Source organism: Geotrypetes seraphini, chromosome 4 (genome assembly GCF_902459505.1).
Source record: "Geotrypetes seraphini chromosome 4, aGeoSer1.1, whole genome shotgun sequence".
NCBI lineage: Eukaryota > Metazoa > Chordata > Amphibia > Gymnophiona > Dermophiidae > Geotrypetes > Geotrypetes seraphini.
Window position 1 is genome coordinate 235,440,998 of NC_047087.1, and position 16,562 is coordinate 235,457,559.

General features: G+C 42.8%; 1 protein-coding gene across 4 annotated transcripts in view; it reads right to left on the reverse strand.

Annotated features, from left to right (window-relative positions):
• WDFY4 (WDFY family member 4) overlaps positions 1–16,562 on the reverse strand; it is a 613,830-nt gene that overhangs the window by 101,112 nt on the left and 496,156 nt on the right. For all 4 annotated transcript variants that reach the window (XM_033941175.1, XM_033941176.1, XM_033941173.1 and 1 more), the window contains exons 52-53: positions 1,936–2,089; positions 326–417 (exon numbers count right to left, since the gene is read on the reverse strand). In XM_033941175.1, the coding sequence (XP_033797066.1) occupies positions 326–417; positions 1,936–2,089 (246 nt within the window). The remainder of the gene's footprint in view (positions 1–325; positions 418–1,935; positions 2,090–16,562) is intronic.

A 16,562-nucleotide genomic window follows, 5' to 3' on the forward strand; every position in this document is an offset into this window, starting at 1 on the left:
TCTGTTATTGAGAAAGACATGGAGGAAGCCACTGCTTGCCCAGTATCGGTAGCATGGAATATTGCTACACCTTGGGTTTTGGCCAGATACTAGTGACCTGGATTGGCCACCTTGAGAATGGGCTACTGGGCGTGATGGACCATTGGTCTGACCAAGTAAGGCTATTCTTATGTTCTTATGTTATATGAATGGTCAGACCCAAACCCAGTGCAAGTGTATTAAAACACAGCAAGGGTCACATGTCCCAGACTGCCTCAAGCTTAACAGATGATCATATCTATTTCAATAGTAGAAAAATAAAGCCCTTATCTTTAGAAATACTTACTTGTCTATGTAATCTGATAAATGTATGAGGATCCCCTGCAGCCCATGGAGGTAGTATTACATCCCCCAAGACAGTTCCATCCTGCATGCAACCTATAGGGAGCATAAATAAAATTAATGGCTAAAAATAATATGATAAAAAACAACAACATGAACCCAGGTCTCCACTTCTACCAATTTTAGTCTCAACACCCTTTGCTCAACACTACATTTTAATGACTGGCAAATGGCCATCCAGCTGTTTAAAAATGGTTCTTGAAGTAGGCCTGGATTCTTTATAGGGCATCAATATCGACAGCCGCTTGATGGCACCCTATAGAGAATTACACCTCCGCAAAAGATAGGGGCCGGATATGTAGTCCAGGGTTTTCCAGGCCAACATTTATGACGCCCACACCTCTGTAAGGGCTAGATTCACTAAGCAAACCGATCGTGTACTGATCGGTTTGCGACCTATTTGCAACCTGATTTTACTCTGGCCTGATTCACTTACCTCTGTGCCGATCCGATTCCAATCTGTGCATGCAAATGAGGGGAACGGCATGCAAAGTAGGCAGGGATGCAATTCACTAAAGAAATTTTGAAACCGACTGGGCTGACCGATCAACACAAAAAGCGACTGCTGGGGACCAGTCTCAAGCATCCTTTCTGACTGTCCTCGGGTCTGAAATCCCAGCCCTGCAGCCCATCTCTGGCGCTCTGCTCTCTGCTCTTTCCAACCAAATTTCCCACACAAACACCCCTTTCAACCGAACCCTGCTCCTGCCCTCCTCCTGCCGAGCCCTGCTCTTTCCGCCCCGACTCTCCTGCTCTCTGTCGCCCTTCCCCGCAGTTTGAGCCCGTGGTTTTAAAGCAGGGATACACTGCGGGGAAGGGCGGCAGAGAGCAGGAGAATCAAAAATTGCATGTATGTAAACAACAAAAAAAAATTGTTCTTAAAGAAAGTGTCAGAAGGGCAGGCAGCTTTCAGATTGGCAGTTACAGCGACTTGGTTAATGCCGGGGATCGCCCTTCCAGAGCAGGAGAGTCGGGGCCAGTAAAAAAAACAACCCAAAACCCAGCAAAAATGAACACCGAACGCATATGCAGACCATCTACAGGGAAAGCAAATGGTCTGTGCATGCGTCAGGGTCGCACACTAGCGATCCATGCGGTCGGAGGGGGCGTTCCTCCAGTCGCCCTCATTTAAATTTTATTGTTTGGTGAATTGGTCGGGCCTGAACGGATCAGCCACGGAAACAAGCCCTAAGTGCTTTAGGCTGCCTAACGACACTTCCAGCGTTAGCTACACCCATAGTAGTGTTAGGTGCCTTACAGTGCCTACGTAGGCATAATTCTGGCGTGGATTATTTAGGTGACAGAAGGTGCTTTAATGTAGTGGGTTTTTTGCTGTTTTACATGGCATTTGTTACTTAACTTAGTCATGGAAAACCGGATAATCACCAAATCCAAAGAAATACCATATTTTTTTTTACAATCTATGCATTGTGAAGAGAAGATACGATAATTAAAATGAGTTACACACATAGGCCCTTTTTCATGGCATTTAGACTGAGATGAGTGATACTAGATGTAGTGAGATGAAGCAGGATGACAGACAGACATACTTACCAAACTCAAATTGATTAGAATTAGATAAAAAGTCTGGAAGATAAAAGAACTCTGGAATCAGCTCCCTGACATCACTCATGTTTTCTCTGGATGCTGAATTCCATGCATTCTTTACACTGTGAAACATCCGGTCTGCAACATCAAAGTTCCCGCCCTATAGGCATCCAAAGACACAAGTACCCGTGAGATGGATTTCTATAAAATGTTACGATAAACTATATTAAAAGCAATCATATTTGAATCCCTCTGTCATGAAATTCACTGATTAAAAGTGAAACTTACCAGTTGATCTGTGCATTTGTTTTGTTTTTATTTTCTATTCTTAATTTTCTTTTGTCAGGTGGTCTGTCCGGGTGACACAGGAACCCTCACTGGTCTAAGGGCTTGAAGGAAAGTCTCCTCCAAGATGCATCCTTGATACCATTCATTGGTCAGTGAACTGCAATAATCTTCCCCCTTTCCCCAGAATTCAAATATGTCACCTCTGTGGTGCCGCAGAGCATCCAGACTCAGGTTATTTTTAAAAGAATTATGTTTAGGTCTATCAGTTCTTTGATATATCTCTCTTCAATGTGCATCAGCAAAGCAGTTTACCAGCTCCCAAGGCAAAATTACTAAAGCATACATAGAGCAGAAATAATAGTTACTTCAGAAACCATAAGTAGATCAAAACCTAACACAAGAATGCTTAAGGAGCGGTGGATTTGAAACCTAAAGATGAAAGGCTATTAATTGGTAGAATGGACTAATGCACTGAACTGGGAAACAATCATAAATCTCATTGCTGGGAGTGACATATTTATAGCAGAAAAATTGTATACAGAAAAGCAAAATACAGGCAGTCCCCACGTTACAGACACCCGACTTAAGTACAACTCATACTTAAGGCGGTTGTGACTTCATTTGATTTCATTGAGCAGCATCTCCAGTGGCATAGACTTCTACACTTCTCTTGTAGCAGATTCAGGAATGATGCATGGCCACATTAAGAACAGTAATGTGTGGTTAGAAACATAGAAACAATAGACGGCAGATAAGGGCCCACGGCCCATCTAGTCTGCCCACCTTAATGTCCCTCCCCTACCTTTGCCCTGTGAATAGATCCCATGTGCCGATCCCATTTGGCCTTAAAATCAGGCACGCTGCTGGCCTCAATCACCTGTAGTGGAAGACTATTCCAGCGATCAACCACTCTTTCAGTGAAAAAGAATTTCCTGGTGTCACCTCGTAGTTTCCCGCCCCTGATTTTCAACGGATGCCCTCTTGTTGTCGTGGGACCCTTGAAAAAGAAGATGTCTTCCTCTGCCTCGATGCGGCCCGTAAGATACTTGAACGTCTCGGTCATGTTCCCCCTCTCTCTGCGCTCCTCGAGCGAGTATAGCTGTAATTTGTCAAGCCGTTTTTCGTATGGTAGATCCTTGAGTCCCGAAACCATCCGGGTGGCCATTCTTTGCACCGACTCCAGTCTCAGCACATCCTTGCGATAATGCGGCCTCCAGAATTGCACACAGTATTCCAGGAGGGGCCTCACCATGGATCTATACAATGGCATAATGACTTCCGCCTTACGACTGACGAAACCCCTTCGTATGCAGCCCATGATTTGTCTTGCCTTGGACGAAGCCTGCTCCACTTGATTGGCAGACTTCATGTCCTCACTGACGATAACCCCCAAGTCTCGTTCTGCTACCGTTTTTGCTAGGATCTCGCCATTAAGGGTATAAGACTTGCATGGATTCTGGCTGCCCAGGTGCATAACTTTGCATTTTTTGGCATTGAAGTTGAGTTGCCATGTCCTAGACCATCGCTCCAGTAGGAGTAGGTCGTGCATCATGTTGTCGGGCACTGAATCTTCGTCTGTTGTGCATTTGCCCACTACATTACTCAGTTTGGCGTCATCGACGAATAATGTTATTTTACCTCGAAGCCCTTCTGCCAAGTCTCTTATAAAGATGTTGAATAGGATTGGGCCCAAGACTGAGCCCTGTGGTACTCCACTAATCACCTCCATCATTTCGGAGGGGGTGCCGTTCACCACCACCCTTTGGAGCCTACCTCCAAGCCAGCTCCCAACCCATTTCGTCAATGTGTTACCTAATCCTATAGAACTCATCTTGCTCAGTAACCTGCGGTGTGGTACGCTATCGAATGCTTTGCTAAAGTCCAGGTACACGATGTCCAGGGACTCCCCAATATCCAGCTTCCCCGTTACCCAGTCATCAGCTGATCAGGTTGGATTGGCAGGATCTCCCCTTAGTAAATCCATGTTGTCGGGGATCCCGTAGATTCTCCTCATCCAGGATCTTATCTAATTGGTGTTTGATTAGAGTTTCCATTAGTTTGCTCACTATCGATGTTAGACTCACTGGTCTGTAGTTTGCTGTCTCCATCTTTGAGCCTTTCTTGTGGAGTGGAATGACGTTAGCCGTCCTCCAGTCCAACGGGACGCTGCCTGTACTAAGGGAGAGGTTGAAGAGCGCGGACAGTGGCTCCGCCAAGACATCACTCAGCTCCCTAAGCACCCTGGGGTGCAGGTTGTCCGGCCCCATTGCTTTGTTAACCTTGAGCTTTGACAGCTCACCTTAGACACTGCTGGGCGTAAACTCAAAGTTACTAAACGGGTCAACTGAGCCAACCCTTGTCTGTAGCTGAGGGCCGAGCCCTGGCGCTTCTCGGGTGAAGACTGAGCAGAAGTATTCATTTAATAGTTGGGCTTTTTCCGAATCCTTTTCCACATAGTCTCCGTCTGGTTTCCTAAGACGTACAATCCCGCCTGAGTTTTTTCTTCTATCACTGATATACCTGAAGAAGGATTTATCTCCCTTCTGGATGTTCTTTGCTAGAGACTCCTCCATGAGGAATTTAGCCTCCCTGACTGCTGTTTTGACGGCTTTTGATTTGGCCAGGTAGTCTGCTCTAGAGTCCTGCTTCCCTGATTGTTTGTAAGAGATGAATGCTTTTTTCTTCTCCTTGATCAGGTCTGAGATCTCCGCAGTAAACCACTGTGGCTTATTGTTCCTTCGCCGCTTACTTACTGATTTTACATAGCGGTTTGTTGCTTCTTGTATGGTTGCTTTCAAAGTCGACCACATGTCTTCCACGTTATCGGTTTCTTCTTGGCTTTGTAGCGCCTGGTGAACGAAGTCTCCCATTTCTTTGAAATTTGTGTCCTTGAATTTGAGGACTTTGGTTAGTGTAGTAGATTTAGTGAAATCTTTCTTGATATTGAACCATACCATGTTGTGGTCACTGGAGGCCAATGTGTCGCCCACCGAGACCTCTGTGACACTTTCTCCATTGGTAAGTATCAGGTCCAGAATTGCCTGATCCCTTGTCGGTTCCAACACCAGTTGCCTGAGGCTTGCTCCTTTCATAGAGTTTAATAGCCTCCTGCTGCTGCCGGAAGCAGAGGTAAGTGTAACCCAATCCACATCATGCATGTTGAAGTCACCTAGCAATACTGTGTCCCCACGCAAGGTGATATTTTCTATATCTTCGATTATTTCCATATTCAGTTCATCCTGTTGTCTTGGGGGTCTGTAAATTACACCAAGATACAAGCATTTGTCCTTCCCTCTGGCCAAATTAACCCAAAGGGATTCCCCAGTATACTGGACATCTGAGATTCTCGTGACCTTAATGTCATCTTTAGTATATAATGCTACACCCCCTCCCTTCCTACCCTCTCTGTCCCGGCGAAGCAAGTTGTAACCCGGTATGACCATGTCCCACCCGTGGGAGTCTGTGAGCCAGGTTTCGGATATCGCCACCACATCCAGGTCGGCATTCCTTATTTCTGTTTCCAATTCCAGGATCTTGTTTCCTAAACTGTGTGCGTTGACGTACATAGCCCTCCATGTTATATTTTTGTTATGTCTCAGTGGGGATATTCCTGTTTGAGCTATTTGAACACCTTGCATGCTATACCTTAGAGGGAAAACTGATAGGGACATTTGGTCCTTTTGTCAGCTGGGAGCAAAGGTGAGCAGCTACAAGTTCTGAGTTACATACAAATTCGATTTAAAAACAGCTTTAAAAATGTAACTCATTCTTAACCCGAGGACTGTCTGTAAGGTAGCACATAAGAGCTACTAGAAGCTATGGAAATATTATAACATCGTACCAAAAAAAAAAAAGAGATCTTGAACTAGAGAAAAGCTTCGCTGTAATCAATAAAGCAAAGGTATACGAGTTTTTGGTATTCTTTGCTCTTCTCCATTATCCATCTAACATTGGCAATAATGTCTCTTGTTCCTCGACCTTTTCTGAACTTTGGGTAGTTTTTGCTCAATGTAGTTTTCATTGCATTATTTTCAGCAATATTGTGCTATCATGTGGAATTAATACAATTGTTCTGCAGTTGCTACAATCCTTGGTGTCACCTTTCTTCGGTATAGGTATGAACTAGGCCTTTTTTGTCAGGGAAATTCCATTTGGGACAGGAAGGTCAGGTTGGAGAGGGAGAGGAAAGATGCTGCAAGACCATCTTTCTGTCAACTCTTCTAATGCTGCCCTGGATCTGAAGGAAAGTTTCTGGTGCTAATAGTGCCTCAGAAACTATTTTTTTAGTGGGGGGTTGGTGGGCTGAACCCTCTGTGCCCCCCCTTTCGTTTCTTTCCCCTTATTTGTTCTTTTCACTCAAATAATTGTAGTTCTTTCCCTTCCTTTTGTACCAGTCTTGTTAGTCCAGCTATTTTTGTCTTTTGATGTTTCTTTGATGTAAAGCCGCCTTGATATTTGAAAAGGCAGGATAACAACATTTTAATAAACTTGGAAACTTGCATTTAAATGTGGTTTGTATTAATGGTTTCAGTGCCTATATGGAAACTATTTGTGCATGCTGCCTTTGGCTAACCTGTGCAGAAACCCGACATTAACAGCCTGTTAATGACAGCAGTATTTTTGAGCATCAGCCCCTTTGAGATCAGTGGAAAGAAAGAGAATGGAAAGTGGATGAGCTATATTGTAGAGGTGGGGGGGGGCTGAGAGCAAGCAGGGGTAACGGGGAGAGGAGGGAGAATAGAGGTCAATAAACATGTAGAAAAGTGTAGACTTGAAATAGGGAAAGGGAATGGGGACTTGTATACCACCTTTTTGTGGCTTTGGCATTTGAAGCTGACATTCAAAGTGGTGGGCACTGGGGGATTGGGTGACTTGCTCAGGGTCACAAGTAGCAGCACTGGGATTTGATCTCACAACCTCTAGGTGCAGAGACAGCAGCTCTACCAGTGAGCCATACCTCAAGAGAGCAGAAACATATCCTATAAAGTACCGCCACAAATACACACCAAGTATCCCACTGCACAACTTTCACCCTCTCCATCCCTCTATCTCCCCACACTCTGCAAATCATCTTCCATACTCCATACCTCACAGTTTCTTTATATACACAGCCATCTATCTGTCCATGAGGATCTGCAGAACATAAGAACATAAGAATTGCTGCTGCTGGGTCAGACCAGTGGTCCATCGTGCCCATCAATCCGCTCACACGGCGGCCCTTAGGTCTAAATGAGTCCAGCCTCACTTGCGTACGCTCCAGTTTAGCAGGAACTTGGCCAACTTTGTCTTGAATCCCTGGAGGGTGTTTTCCCCTATACCAGACTCTGGAAGAGCGTTCCAGTTTTCTACCACTCTCTGGGTGAAGAACTTCCTTATGTTTGTACAGAATCTATCCCCTTTCAACCACCAAGGTAAAGGAATCCTAAAATGTTCTTGAAACTGCTATAAAAATTTTAAGAAACGCTGCTTTGGAGTTCATTGTAACTCTTCCTTTTGTATAATTTAAATAATATTAGAAAAGTTACAATGGTTATAAATTACATCTTGCAGTTCTTGAGAGCTGCACGCACTCTTAAGCTTGCTTCTACTTCCTCTCAAGTTCCTGCTGCCACCATCATTGAACTCACTTCTTACTCTAAATATATATTGTTGTTGCCTCACCCAGTGGCGTACCAAGGGAGGTGGGGGTGGGGCGGTCCGCCCCGGGTGCACGCTCCAAGGGGGTGAACAGCCGGCCGGATCTGGAACCTCCCGCGCTGCTGCAAACAGCACCTCAGCACGTACTTAGAGCACTGTATACTTAGAGCAGAGTTGGCAGCCGCGTTGAAGTGAACAAAGGTCCAGCGATGACTGCGCTGTCTATCGCCTCTGTTCCGGAAGAGGTAAGTGATGTCGGGAGGGGGTGTGGACCAGCAGCCGCAGTCATCACGGGATTTTGCCGCAACTAACTGCGTCTGCAGGCCCAGCCCTCTCCAAAGTCACTTCCCTCTTCCATCCGGAGCAGAAGCAGTTATCGTGCGTGGGACCTTTGGGATGGAGAAAGAAAGGAGCATAGTAAGGTGGTGAAAGGAGGTCAGGATGGCATGGAAGGGTGTGGAGGGTGAGAAAGGGAGTCAGAGTGGTATGGAATCATGGTGAAGGGTGATAAAGGGGGGTCAGGGTGGTATGGAATCATGGTGAAGGGTGACAAAGGGGGGTCAGGGTGATATGGAATCATGATGAAGGGTGACAAAAGGGGTCAGGGTGGTATGGAAGGGTGTGGAGAGTGACAAAGGGGGGGTCAGGATGGTATGGAATCATGGTGAAGGGTGACAAAGGGGGTCAGGGTGGTATGGAAGGGTGTGGAGGGTGACAAAGGGGGTCAGGGTGGTATGGAATCATGGTGAAGGGTGAGAAAGGGGGTCAGGGTGATATGGAAGTGTGGTGGAGGGAGAGAAAGGGGCAGATGCTGATGGAATTGCAGGGAAAGAGACATAAGGGGGAAGGATACTGCATGGAATTGGGTTGGAGGGAGAGAAATGGGGAAGATACTGATGGAAGTGGAGGGAAGGGAGAGAAGAGAGTGAAATGCCAGACCATGTGGGTGTGGGAGAGAGAAGGGAAGGAGAGGAGAGATGCCAGACCATTGGAGGAGGGAAGGGAGGAAGATGGATGCCAGACTAATGGGGGTGAAGGGAGAAATGGAAGGGGAATGTATAAAGTTTCTAGAACGGGAATAGAAAGAGAGAAGATGCTATATAGAAGGGGCAGAGAGAGGGTAGACATGGATGAAAGGAAGAGAGCAACAAAAAGATGAGGAAAGCAGAAACCAGAGAAGACAAGGTAGAAAAAAATTCTATTTATTTATTGCTTTAGGTGAGATGCATCGCAGTTTCTGTGATGTTGCATTGTATGCAGAGTCCAGCTTCTTGGTGCTTCAGTTTAACCTTTATCTATTTATTTTTATTCTATCTCCCCATTTACAAAACTGTAGAGCGTTTTTTAGCGTTGGCATCTGAGCTGTTACCACCTTGGCTAAAAACCACACTACAGTTTTGTAAAAGGGGGAGGGGTTAGTTTGTGATTACATATTCCATACTAGGCGAATGTGTTTTCTGTGTTCTGTGTATTCGAAAAGACATGGTTTTCTGTTAGGATTGACTGTGTAGGATTGATCTGTACTAGTCTGGCTTGTTTAGTTTTACAATGGGTTTATTGATGTACTGCTCACTGCAGTATGTAAGATGCTGCCTTTTCCTAGATATTCATGTGTGACGTGGATTGTTACTAAAAATCATGTTTTTCATACAGATGGTGGGGGGGGGGTGTCAAAAACTGATGGGCCCCGGGTATCACATATGCTAAGTGCGCCACTGGCCTCACCTTCCTTTCCTCCAAGCTGCAACTAAAGACCTGCTGAGTCCCAGAGAGAGGGGGCTACAGGAGATAAGAGAACGTACTGAGGATAACTTTTTGAGTCTGCCAAACACCTTGCTCTTTTTGTTGGGGCAGGGCGTCATTTCTTTATCGGTTGTGGAGGCGAGGGGTTGCTATGCTAGGGGGCCTCCAAACTACCTTTTAACAGGACTGATTTGTTGGGTGCTATGGCACTCCCATTTATTCTTCTTGTGGCATGGTAGAGTGCTTCTGTTCTTAAGTAGGTAACAACAGTCTGTCAGTTCATTCTGTTTTATTAATGATCTTTGCATAATTATGATTTTCTTTTACCATGACTTTTACCATGAGATTGGATCATGGAAGTGTGGGGGGAGGGGGGGAGGGAGGGGGAGCAGGGATCAGTAAGCCAGAGGGCTGTAGGACCTGGAGCATGTTGGGTAAGCAATAACAAAGGCTGTAGGAACAGGATAGCAGAGAAACAGGGATGGCACAGGAGAAATCTTCCTGCTTTTATTTTGAAGGAGATTGGAGTCAAGAAAAGGGTATGTTTGAAGAGAGTTATTACTGAAAAGCACAGTACTGTGGAAGCACTGAGATAAGTCATCATTTTATCTAACACCATATTGACTTACCAAGTAATTAATTTGCTAAATTTGCCTGTTATGCTTTATTTTTTTTTTTTTGTTTTGTTTTCATGTGCAATGATTAGAATGGGTGATTGGATAATTGCCAAGGGAGATTAATTATCCTTCTGAGAACACATTTTTTTCTGTTTGTATAATTAGGTATTATTTGAAGTTTTTTGAATTAAGAATATCATTAAATCTAGCCTTTAGTCTTGCAGATATTTATATCTGAGATTACCAAATCATATTGGAACTAAGATGTGAGCATGCACTGCATTAGTGGAGCTATATCCTCAGTCCTTCTCCCAATCATGGTCTGTTTTGTTTTTCCAGTAGATTTTGGTGGGATGTAGGTGGCATATTTCTGTTCTCTAAGACCTGTTGTAATGCTTGCATTGTCGACTTTTTGTAGGCATGGATTCTTCTCTGAATTTTGGTAGAATATATTATTTTGATCTATCAAGTTTGGCCTACAGGTGGTACTACAAGTTTGGAGCGTTTACATATGTACAAGGGTTGAATGAAAAGTAATGCCGTCACTTTATAACTTCTGTTTAAATGAAGATATTGTAATGCATCAAAAACAAAAAAATACTTGAAACTTGCTCTTCTATCGCTCTTCTAAATAGCTGCCACTTGCGCACATTACTACCACACAAGTGTGCTAACAGGTTCACACAGTGATTACTTACACATTAAGGGCTTCTTTTACGAAAGCGCGTTAGGGCCTTAAAGCGCGGAATAGCGCACACTAAAATGCCGCGCATACTAGCCACTACCGCCTCCTCTTGAGCAGGTAATCCGGTGCGTGCGCTAAAAACTCTAGCGCACCTTCATAAAAGAATGCCCTAAGGGGGTATTCTATATATGATGCTGGAAAAAATTGGAGCTACACGCTATTCCATAAAGAGGATTCTGGATTGAGTGCCCTTTACAAAATAATGTTTAGCACCAATTCCCAAGCCTAAAGTTAGGCACGGGTATTTACGCCAGCTGAAACCTGGTATAAATATCAGTTTCCAACTCATGGCATTTGGGCACAGAAATGGCACGATTCTATAAAACTGTGTGCAACTTCTCAGAATGCCTCTGCCATCCCCTGCCCAAACCCTCTTTTTGAGTGACATGCTAGGCGATGTAGGTGCCCAGTCTTATATAACAGTGTGCAGACAGATGCGAGCACAAATACCAATTATTGCCAATTAACTGCAATAATTGTTAACTTCAATTAATTGTTCATTAATGGCTTGTTGTAGAATAATTTATTTGCACACACATCTTTGCTGCTTGCCAAAACTTTGATGCTCAAACTTGGACTCCATATATAGAATCCAGAAAAAAATTGCTTTTTGTAGTAAGGGGTGGGAACTATGCAGGCCATGAGCAGAGAATTGTTATGGATAGCAAACTGCGGTTAACATGGGGTACATATCACATGCTATGTACTAATTCTGCAGTTAGCATGAGTTTACTTAGTACTTCCTCAACTGGAGATGCTAAGTGCATCTACACTAATTGTGACCAGAGTTAATATGCAATAATGAACGTTTCTGTACAGAAGCTGCAGCAGTCATGATTGGCATGCCCCTAACAGCTGCTCTATTGCCTTTCACTTAATAGGAAAAAATTATCCTATGGTAAGGCTCAGTGAATGCAAAACAATGCACCTTTTACGAAGGTGCGTTAGGGCCTTAATGCGCGGAATAGCGCATGCTAAAATGCCGTGCAAGCTAGCCGCTACTGCCTCCTCTTGAGCAGGTGGTAGTTTTTCGGCTAGCGCGTCTATAGCGTGTGCTAATCCGGTGCTTGCGTTAAAAAAGCTAGCGCACCTTCGTAAAAGGAGCCCTTAGTAAAAAGGTCTATACATTTAAAAATTCTGTCTTTGATTTTTAAACATTTGCTTATGAGTTTCCCTAATTATTCGTTAGATCTAGTAGTAAAATATAACTTACACCCCCAACCCCCCTCTTTTATGAATCTGTATTAACATTTTGTATCACCGGCCACAGAGGTGAAAGCTCTGAGGTTCATAGAATTTCTCTGAGTGTCGGAAATTTTACCGCTGTGGCCAGTGATAAAAAATGCTAACAAGGCTTTAAGAAAAGGGGGGGGGGGGTTAATTAAGAGGCTATGATTCTCATTGTTGTTTCACTATTATTTTCTAAACTAATTCTTACAGGTCAGACTGTTTTGGCATTTTGTTCTTGTATTAATGAGACCTACTCCTGAACAGTAAAATGAAAAGAAAGTATTTGTAGTTTAATAAACTGGCTAAGATAGATTTTTGAAGCATTTTTAGGCTTGCAATATTCTTTCTTTTGTTGAAAAACTGTATATCATGGAATGCAGGTGTCTTGTAAGATATTTAGTATTTCAATATGCTTTTATTCTCTGGGTTTTTTACTATCAATTTTTTCTTCATTTTGAATGTGTGTTATGTATATGATGCTAATAGTGTCATATACCACTATGGGCTCCTTTTACAAAGGCACACTAGCAGTTTTAGCACACGCTAAAATGCCACGTGCGCTAGCCGCTATGCCTCCTTTTAAGCAGACAGTAATTTTTTGACTAGCGCGCGCGCTAATCTTCTGTGTAAGACTTTGGTGAGACCTCATTTAGAATATTGTGTACAATTCTGGTGGCCGCACCTTCACAAAGATATAAAAAAGGATGGAATCAGTCCAGAGGATGGCTACTAAAATGGTATGTGGTCTTCATCATAAGTCGTATGGGGACAGACTTAAGGATCTCAATATATACTTCGTATACTTTGGAGGAAAGGCGGGCGAGGGGAGATATGATAGAGTCATTTAAAAATGCTAGTGCACCTTAGTAAACATTAGGACCAGTTTTTTGGATGAATTTTTGTTGTTTATGTATTTATCTTATTTTTATATATTTTTAATGAATTCCTTGTTAAGCAAATTAATGAAAATACTTTTAAAACAGAGAATGGTCAAGTTTCTAGAATCCTGTGGATTACGGGACTGGAGGAAACATAGATTCACTACAGGTAGGTCTTGTCAGACAAATCTGATCAATTTCTTTGACTGGGTGACCAGAGAATTGGATAGAGGATGTGTGCTAGATGTGGTGTATTTCAATTTTAGCAAAGCCTTTGACAGTGTTCCACACAGACGTCTAATAAATAAACTGAGTGCCCTCAGGATGGGTCACAAAGGGACTGGCTGGGACAAGAACTGGTTGAGTGGAAGGTGACAGAGGGTAGTGATCAATGGAGATAGCTCTGAGGAAAGGGATGTTACCAGTGTGCCTCAAGGTTCTGTTCTTGGGCCTGTTCTTTTAACATTTTTATAAATGATATTGCTGAAGGGTTGTCAGGTAAGATTTGCCTCTTTGCAGATGATATGAAAATCTGCACTAGAGTAGATACCCCAGAATGGTGTGAATAACATGAAGAAAGATCTGGCGAAGCTTGAAGAATGGTCTGAAATTTGGCAGCTAAAATTTAATGCTAAGAAATGCAAGGTCATGCATTTGGGCTGCAAAAACCCAAGGGAATGGTACAGATTAGGGAGTTAAGAGCTTATGTGCACGACAGAAGAGCAGGCTTGGGTGTGATTGTATGTGATGATATTAAGGTGGCCAAACAGGTTGAAAAGGTGATGGCGAAAGCTAGAAGGATGCTAGGTTGCATAGGGAGAGGTATGGCCAGTAGGAAAAAGGAGGTATTGATGCCCCTGTATAAGACTTTGGTGAGACCTCATTTAGAATATTGTGTACAATTCTGGAGGCTGCACCTTCATAAAGATATAAAAAGGATGGAGTCGGTCCAGAGGACGGCTACTAAAATGGTATGTGGTCTTCATCATAAGTCGTATGGGGACAGACTTAAAGATCTCAATCTGTATACTTTGGAGGAAAGGCGGGAGAGGGGAGATATGATAGAGTCATTTAAATACCTACGTAAGGTAAAAGCGCATGAGTTGAGTCTCTTTAATTTGAAAGGAAACTATGCAATGAGAAAGCATAGGATGAAGTTAAGAGGTGATAGGCTCCAGAGTAATCTAAGGAAATACTTTTTTATAGAAAGGGTTGTAGATGCATGGAACAGTCTCCCGGAAGAGGTAGTGGCGACAGAGACTGTGTCTGAATTCAAAAGGGCCTGGGATAGGCACGTGGGATCTCTCGGAGAGAGAAAGAGATAATGGTTACTGCGGATGGGCAGGCTAGATGCCCTTTTTAAAAGTTGGATATAATAAGACCTTGCTCTTATTGATTCTCATGGAGCCTATGCTGCAAAGTAGATGACAGTGCTAACTTATTGATGATGAACATTGGCCAGCCAGTGCCTTGAAAATAATGCAAGTAAATTTGAATCTGGTCCCGTATTGAACTGGTAGCCAATGCAGAGCATGTGATGTAGGAGTTATTCTATCAAATCTTTTTAGCCCAATAATCACTCTATCGTATTTTGCAGGAGCTGAATTTGATTTTGAAGTTTCCTTTTGATGCCCTCATATAGGCCCCTTTTTATCAAGCTACAGTAGGGTTTTTTTAATTGCGAGTCACTGTGGTAAAAGCTCTGATGCTCATAGGAATTCTATGAGTATTGAGCTTTTACCACAGTGGCCTGTGATAAAAATATCTAACGGAGCTTGATAATAGGGTGCCATAGTAAGCTACATTAATCAATCTGAGGTAACAATATAGCCTGAGCTATGGTACCTAAGCTATTGAAGATGATTTAGACCACAGAAGTAATCTAAGAAAATACTTTTTTTTACAGAAAGGGTAGTAAATGCGTGGAATAGACTCCCAGTAGAGGTGGTGGACAGAAAGACTGTGTCTGAATTCAAAAAAAGCATGGGATAGGCATGTGGGATCTCTTATGGAGAGTAGGAGATAATGAATGCTGTGGATGGGTAGATTAGATGGTCCATTTAGCCTTTATCTGCCTTCATATTTCTATGTTTCTAATACTGTGTAACTGACGTAACCTGTGGAATACCTTCATAACAAGAAAATGTACTTGATTTTTCATAGTTAATCCCGAGTCTAGTATAACACCTAACTGGATTTATTTTTAATTTGGAGAGTTTCTCAGGTTAGAAGTTGGAAATATTTACAATGAATGTCATCCTTTTCACCAAACCAGATTTGAGGGTTCTTTTTTCGCTTATTTCGTTGAGGAAATTATCTGTAACCCAGGTATCTACCACACCAATGACCTATAATAGAGATCAAATGTACTGGCATAAGAGTCCAATGCTGGACAAAGTAAAAAGACGTCATCAGCTTAAGACAATACATATTGACCTAAGGTAGTTAAGTAAACTCCTAATTATCTTAGGTAAATATGAATTAATAGAAGAGAGAGCAGTGAGCCCTGAAGAACTCCACATTCAGGTCGCCAATGATCAGAGAATTAATTTGCATTTTATTTCATAGTTTTTATTATTACACTCCATTTTGTTGCTTTTTAGGAAAATAGATAATCAAGTTTAAATTAATAAATGCCTACCTGGGTGTTTGCAATGACAGCTCTTGGCTAGGAGCCATGCATCAAGAGTCTCTCTGAAACCCTGGAATCAATGGCCTTGAATACTGCCACTAGGGATTTTTATCACCAGCCATTGCGGTAAAAGCTCCAACGCTCATAGGAATTCTATGAGCGTTGGAGCTTTTACTGCAGCGACCGGTGATAAAAAAAACCCTAATGCGGCTTGATAAAAGGGGGCCTAGGTGTTACCTTTAATAAATGATTATGACTCCCTTGCTCCTTCTCCCCACCTACTGTTGAATGTGGTCTCCACATATCACACACTAGTTCTTCAGTTTAAAAAACAACACAGCAGTGATGTCATAACAAATGCCATATTCATATGTAAACCAAAAGCTATGTTATCTCTATTTTGCCTCTCCCCCATCAACAATTTTGTCCCCAACAGGTTATAGCATTGTGCCATTTTTCACTAGCCACAAGGGACAGAATCAACTGAGTGATCAGATTGGATAAATCCTGTCTGGGCTTGGATTAAATCTCATGTACTCTACAAGGTCAGTTGGCTCTTAATCATCTGGCAGGGGAACCCTTGGAGTCAAATTCAAATTGAAATTAAAACAGAAAACGGACCATAAATAAATCAAGAGATAACGAGTGTCTCCTTGAAGTGTATTAAGGGTTTTGTATATTTAATCTGTGCAGTCGGCACCTCTGCCCATCCATGATTGATGGCTTTCATTTTTTTTGCAGCTTTTATGAGTACTGATGGTAATCTCCCGAGAAACAATATGATTTGTAATAAAAAGATTACCGGTATTAAATAGAAATAATATATACATAGCAAATGCTGTTAGTGCTACAAATCTGGTTAA